Consider the following 7,500-nt stretch of genomic DNA (forward strand, 5'->3'; position numbering starts at 1 on the left):
TCTTTGGATTAAAACTGGCATCACTTTCAAGGGCTGTTTATTACAGTATGTATTAAACATTAATCATCTGGTAGATATTTAAATAATTTAAATCACTTAAAGATTTAAATCAGTTCTTTTATTAACTGGTATAAACCATTACAGTATATAAAGATTAATAGAAGTGGATAACTATGAAATGTTCATGCTGTGCGCAGTGTATTGCTTCTTCCTGACCTCTTGACCTGAGGATAATACATACACACAAACTCACAAACTCACACACGCACGCACGCACGCACGCACGCACGCACGCACGCACGCATGCACACACACACACACACAGCAGACCTACTTACCTGAACATGATCTTTTGTGATCGTCTTTATAGAGTCGATTTTTCCCAAGCTTCATGGCGGAGAAAACACCTTTTCCTGCTCTGGAGGACAACACACGCACACACACACACACACGCGCGCACGCACGCACGCACGCACGCACGCACGCACGCACGCACACACACACACACACACACACACACACACACACACACACACACACACACACACACACACACACACACACACACCATTAAAATCAATGTCTACTGTACAGAACAATAACTGATGAAATACAGTAAAGGGCATCTATATGATAATTTCTGGCTTCCTCTTCCCTCCTCTGCCCAACCCCACCTCACACACAGCAGTGAGGGTCATACCCCAGGGGGGGGCAAAGTAGATGTCCAAAACTTATCAAAATCCCAATGCACAGTATATAGAGCTTGGCAACCTGCCAATACTATAGCTACAGCTCAGAAAGCCGGCAACACAAAGCCACAAAGGAACTAAAAATATTTTTTGTGACCCCCCTCACCCCATATTCTCAGCCATTTTTTTCCCACTGATATTGCTAGACATTCACAGGAAAGCAAACACACATACTTTTCTGCAAAATCCCTTCTGTCCACGACGCCCCTGCTGCATTACCTCCGCGACACCCCCTGGAGCAGTGGCTCCCAAACTTTTTTCTGCGGGGACCCCCTTTTGGGCTATAGAATATTTTCGCGACCCCCCACCCTCCATAGCCTAATCCACCCATAGCCTAGCAATGGATTTCTAGCACTATTAGCTGACAAACTACTAATGGAAAATCTAGCAATATTAATGGACAAAAAATGCCTGTCATTTTTTTTTGTCCATTAATATTGTTAGATTTTCCATCAATGGTTTGCATTTAATATTGCTAGAAATCAACGGGACAGAAACAGCTATTAAACATGTGAATACAAGTCCCTTTTGTCCACAACCCCCCTGCATTACCTCCGCACACCGCTTAGGGGGTCTCGACCCCCGGTTTGGGAATCACTGCCCTAGGGGGTCTGGACCCCCAGTTTGGTAACCACTGCCTTAGTGGAACACACATAGGCTCAAGCCAGGTCTCCTTATACCCCCATGATGACCCATTAGACCTCTGCACAATTACAGTACAGTGCAGCACTTCACATCTCCAGTACCACACCAATGGAGACACTACAGAGAGAAATAATGAGCGTGTGCGTTTACTGTAGGACCCTGGAGACTTCCAGCAGCTCATGCAGCAGGTGATAGTTGCTTTATTATTTACCATGTTTTGACAGTAGTGCTCAGTGGGGGACATATGCGTTCCCATGCATGTCTACTGTATGTAACGTATAAGAGAGAGAGAGAGAGAGAGAGAGAGAGAGAGAGAGAGAGAGAGAGAGAGAGAGAGATTACACAATTATGAATTCCTTACACTTTTAATTTACATTGACATAGAGCATAGAGGCTCTCGAAGGCAAAGCATTCCCATTCTCAATCTAATCTACCAAAACAAATCCATCTGATTTAATCTCTTTCTCTTTATCATCTCATTTATCTTCTAGTAGACAGACCCCCGTGCCCTTTCAATCAAAACAAACTGACCAACACTTCCTGACGAAGGCTTCATGCCGAAACGTGTCGAAGTGTTGTAATCATGCTATGCCCAACAAAATAAAGGCATATTAATTACAAAGAAGATGAGTGCCTTGGTATTCCTCAACTCTTTTAAGTCAACTAAGCCTGTCACCAAAGAGCACCATCTTGACTAAAAATTAGCCGTTCCAGCACTCCAACTGGACTTGATTTTACACTAGCGTTGTGGTTTTATAAATTAGTACAATACACATGAAATAAGCTTATACGTATGGCCAAGCCTTATTCAAGCCATCTCTGTTGCATAGGTGCCGGAAAGAGGATGAAGTGGTGCATTTGCATCCCCACTTTTGGGCTCCCTAAATGAGGCTTTCTCAACTTTTACTGCAGACAAATGAAAGGAGTTCAGCAGCAGTAACATTGTTAAGAAAAAAAGAATGAAGGGAAAAAAGCACCACCACTTTAAAACTCATTCCTGCGCCCTTGCTTTGTTGTCTGAGGGTCCTAAAGCAACGTTTGCTGGAATATGTTACTTCCCCACCTTCCCTCGAGTTAAATTATTGAGTCTGGGTCTTCTAGCCATTCTCTGAGCCTGGCAGTGCAAATTTTACCTCCGAGCTGTTATGACATTACTGGTAGTTCCAAGGTAGCATCCCTGAGGGAATGATACATGCTAGCTTGGAGGTGCAAGTTGGGCCTCCAGAGTTTAAAAGAAAAAACAGCTGGAAGAACAGGATAATGTAAAAGTCAATTATTTAACACAAGGGGAGGTGGGAAATTAGCATATCTCCAGACATGGTGGAATGTCGCTGTAAGTAACAGATTTAGCAACAGCTCAGAAACAGACCACCACAACAAGTAGGTTATATACATGTACAAATGTTTCTGCATTTAGGCCTTTTCACCTCATGTATCCACCTTATTACCATGCCCACTAACCCTGCCCATTTCATCGTTTTCCGTGCTTACAGGTCTGCTAGCTATGTTTAGGCTTTCCCTTTTGAAAGATTCAGCACTAGCAACCGCTAGAAAAATAGTAATGGCACCGCCCTTGTAAGGATAATGAGCTGGATATCTCTTAATCATTTCATTTCATTTCATTTCAATTCTCTGTTACAGTTGTAGCCTGTGGTATGTGTTTCCTGTTCTGTGTGGCTGCCCCTTTTCCTCCTCCAATCCAATCAACTGGCTGAGATCTTGGGAGTGGCCTGATTGACAGCATTTGAACCTTTTAATCAAGTCCTGATGAAAGCTGGATGATTGGGACGCTCCTGTGGGAGTTTTCTTTTGGGGGACTGCTGGCATATGCCTCTCCAGCCTGCAATTTGTGTTTGATTCAGGATTTGGACTTTGTGTGTGTGTGTAACGTTATGCTTGTTTATTGCCTTTGTCTTCATGTAATGGTAAATTAATCCCTCTGGTTGGGATTTCTTTTAAAGGCTGTTTCGGCTAGCCTTAACTAGCCAGCCTAAACTACGTACAAACACTACTATGCCAGAATACACTTTTCCTATTATAGTCCAGTTCACCAGGCTAGTTTTTTGGTATCAGTATGGCTAAGTGGTTTTGTAGTTCACCCCAGTGATAGTGTTGAAGCATAAGATCCATTCACCCCTCCCTTTCTTACTTGCATATCATTTTTGTTTTTGTCACACTCATCACATGCTTTCTTTTTCACCACTCTTTTCCCCTCCCTCTCTCATCATTATCTCATACTAGTTCAACCCCCACTCCACCCCCTCTCCTATCCTTCTCTGTACATTGGCATAAGCTTACAGTGTAGTACTACTTACACTAGCTCAGCCCCCACCCCCATCCCCTCTCCATTCACACCCCGCAGCCCCCTAAAATCCAGCTGAATGGAAACTGTCCCAGATAAGGATCTCAGGGGGGGAACTGCCAGTTCGTCTCACTCCAGGACCCCTGGCACTGAGCGTTGCAGGGTCTCTTGTGACAGCGCAGATATTATTTGGATCGGGTATCAGCAGCAGAACAATGCTGCTATTCCACCACTGATTGTGCCGACAAATGAGCACGCTTAATTATTAATCACACGGCATGCGACAACGCGGGTCTGAGAGAGGAGATGAAAGGATTTGAGCTTGGCTCACACATGCTGTTCTGGTCGCTCTGTGATCGTCTCAAAAAAACAAGTGGAAAATCCTATAACTGAAGCATTATCAATTGCCCAAACAGGCAGTGGAAAATCCGCTGAATCTTATCAAAACATGTGCTACAAAGTATTACATTTGAACACCTACATTGACGATTGATGTCTTTATGGGTATAAGTTCTGCTGTTATTGTTGTTACTTTTTTATTAGGTCTATTATTGTTTTCATCATCATTACCACTATCAGGCACTGTTGAAAATTGATTGATTGTCTTATAAATATTCCACTCAAGTAATGTAAATGTATTATAATTATTTCTACTATTGATATGGCTGTTGATGATTTTATTATTAGTATTATTATTATTACATTGTTGTCCATCAACATCATTACTAGGGCTGGGTTCAAAAGATCGAATCACGATCCAATATCGATTCACTTTCGAAAAGTGTGATATCGAGTCACAACTTTGTAGATAGGCCTAGATCTTTTGCATATTATTATAGGCGCTATTTTCTCAACCACATCTGTAGCTCTCTTCCACATTCATGGTTCAAGTAAATAGTGCGAGTCTTTTTCCACTTGTCTCTCATACCAAGTTTACCACTTCTTTCTCTCATAGGTATTTCATGTTTGTGAGGCCATCAAAGGCTGAGATCTTAAGGTTTTTATAGCCGGTCTTAGAATTCTAGGCATAAATGGGTTAAAGAGACAAACAACCCAGCAATACAGAAGACTGATAGCGAATCAAATCGGATCATGGATCGAACCTTCTGGATCGGAATCCAGTCGATCCAGGAAATCAATCGGATCGATTCCCAGCCCTAATCTTTACCATTATCAGGCACTATTATTCCCATAACTCATTTTTTTTAGAAATAGAGATTTAACAGTTGCCAATTCTGGAGCTGCAGCATAGAGTACTATAGTAGTAATATGTGGAAAATAAGTTAGTTACAGCTGTAACCTGTTTGCTATTATTACATCTGTTAACCTGTCTTGGTCCAAAGAGCATGGAAATTGTTTAACACATTCTTTTCTAGATAAACATGTAACACATTTTACTTTGTGAAGCTTCAAGGAAAATGAGTCCTATTCGGCATCTTTCCATTCCAATAACGCAAATAATTTTAGCACTCTTCATAAACAACATTGCAGACTGTAACTTAGCAACTACGGGAAACTGCAGTGAAAGGCTAGAACAATAATAAGATAATCATAACAGTCTTGTATGCTTTGACACCACAACTAATTACATTTGCTTAATATGGCTCACAGAAAATAAATGCAGCCCATAGCAATATTACATAAGTGTCATCATCAAGCACGTACCTGTCAGTGCAGGAGGAGGCTGAGCTACTGTAGATGCAGTCACACACAGCTGGCTCTCATACACAGTGTACTGAGTGACACTCGCCTTCAGACAAGAGCAGCAGGGACAGAATCCCTGTGTGTGTGTGTGTGTGTGTGTGTGTGTGTGTGTGTGTGTGTGTGTGTGTGTGTGTGTGTGTGTGTGTGTGTGTGTGTGTGTGTGTGTGTGTGTGTGTGTGTGTGTGTGTGTGTGTGTGTGTTACATCACCTGACAGTCTCTCTCTCTCTCTCTCTCTCTCTCTCTCTCTCTCTATAACTGAAGCATCTCTCTCTCTCTCTCTCTCTCTCTCTCTCTCTCGCTCTCAGAAACTGTCCAAACAAACAAACTTGACCTGAGGGGACCTCAGAGACAGAGAGACACACCAACATGTACAGTGCACACATACTGTACACCCAGTTAACAAGCTTACATGCACACAGACAACACTACATTACGTGCACAGAACACCAACACACATCACTACCCCAAACCTTTTCAATTATTGATGAATGTTTATTACACACTTATATAGGCCCCACAGTAGATAAAGTCTCCTACAGTCTCCACTCTCCACAGTCTCCTACTAGGGTCTACTTGGGACCTCAGCAACACTTTTCCAGTAGTATAAAGAATACTTGCTCTGTTGTCTTTGGTACTTTCAACTTGCAAGCACAAGGCATAGAGCATCATTTTGAGCAATAAAGTCAATCAAAGCTCTTCTTTTTATACAGTAAAATGCATTTGTGATCTTGAAATGCAGTGCAAATACCGTAAAATGCATTTATGATCTTAACTATTTATAACTCTTTCTGAAACTTGGAAAAAGGCCCCCATTCGATGATTGGGTTCCAAAACTCAGGCAAAATATTTGGCAACGGTTTCCATGCTGACTAGCATGACCAGCAGATCTGGGGTCCGTTTCTCGAAAGCGTCTTTGCTATCGTCGTTAGCAAAGTCCTTCGTACCAGCGACTCAACTTTCTCTTGACAGCGACGCTCACCACTACATCCAAGGGAATGGTAAGATGGTCTTAAGACGGTCTTATGACGGTTAGCAATGACAAGAATCGAGAAACGGACCCCTGAATGGGCGTGTAAGACTCCCAGGCTAACCAACAACAGCAGGGCATCATTAAGTGAAATTAAGCTATACCACCAAATTAGGCTATACCACCATAAACCACTACCACACCACTTCTGGGAATCGGCCCATTTTACACCTGCCCTGGAGCTCAATAATTGACTTTTACCTCTCTTGTTCTTCAAGCCGTTCTCTTACTCTGATGACGCTACTTGTAGTTCCAAGCTCGCAATTATCATTGATAATTGGGAACTGCTAGCTGCTAGCTGATCACACACGATTTAATTATATCTGCTAGCTTGGAGGTAGAATTTGCATGGCCAAACTCAATTATGTAACTCAAGGGAAGGTGGAAAATGAGCTCCAGAAATGGTGCGGAATAACTTTTAGTAAGGTGATATGACACAGTGACAATATTACAGACACATTATCATATTCACCCATACATGGAAGACTCTGCACCAAAACAAATGTCATGGTCTTGAAAATCCATGTTATAACAAATGAGTTCGTCCAAAGAAAACATGTGTCACATGACAAGATGGTAGCAAGACAAAACAAGTGACACTACATGCTCATAAAATGAAAATAAGATTGTGTATGTGTGTGCGTGTGTGCGTGCGTGCGTGCGTGCGTGCGTGCGTGCGCGTGTTCATGAGTGTGTGCACATGTTTAGACTTGTATTTCAGAGGTGGAAATTGACATATTTATATCTATTTACCAGCAACTGAAAAATACAAGTCACTTCACAGTAAATAATGACTCTGCATTGGACATCTAACAAACACTTTTATATTTAATGTGTTAGTGTGTGTCTATACATTTTGTCAGAGGATGCGCTCAACTTCTTGTTATGAAGGAGCGGCGTCAAAAAAAGTAGTCTTCAAGTTTTGTCAGAGGACACGCTCAACTTCTTGTTATGAAGGAGAGGCGTCAAAAAAAGTAGTCTTCAAGTTTGGTCAGAGGACGCGCTCAACTTGTTGTTATGAAGGAGCAGCGTCAAAAAAAGTAGTCTTTAAGTTTTGTCAGAGTACGCGCTC

General features: G+C 42.1%; 1 protein-coding gene across 1 annotated transcript in view; it reads right to left on the reverse strand.

Moving 5' to 3' along the window:
- otofa (otoferlin a) overlaps positions 1 to 7,500 on the reverse strand; it is a 210,617-nt gene that overhangs the window by 116,436 nt on the left and 86,681 nt on the right. The window contains exon 6 of the mRNA XM_063223364.1: positions 339 to 418. Coding sequence (XP_063079434.1) covers positions 339 to 418 — 80 coding nt within the window. The remainder of the gene's footprint in view (positions 1 to 338; positions 419 to 7,500) is intronic.

This window comes from Engraulis encrasicolus, chromosome 18 (genome assembly GCF_034702125.1).
Source record: "Engraulis encrasicolus isolate BLACKSEA-1 chromosome 18, IST_EnEncr_1.0, whole genome shotgun sequence".
NCBI classification, from domain to species: Eukaryota; Metazoa; Chordata; class Actinopteri; order Clupeiformes; family Engraulidae; genus Engraulis; species Engraulis encrasicolus.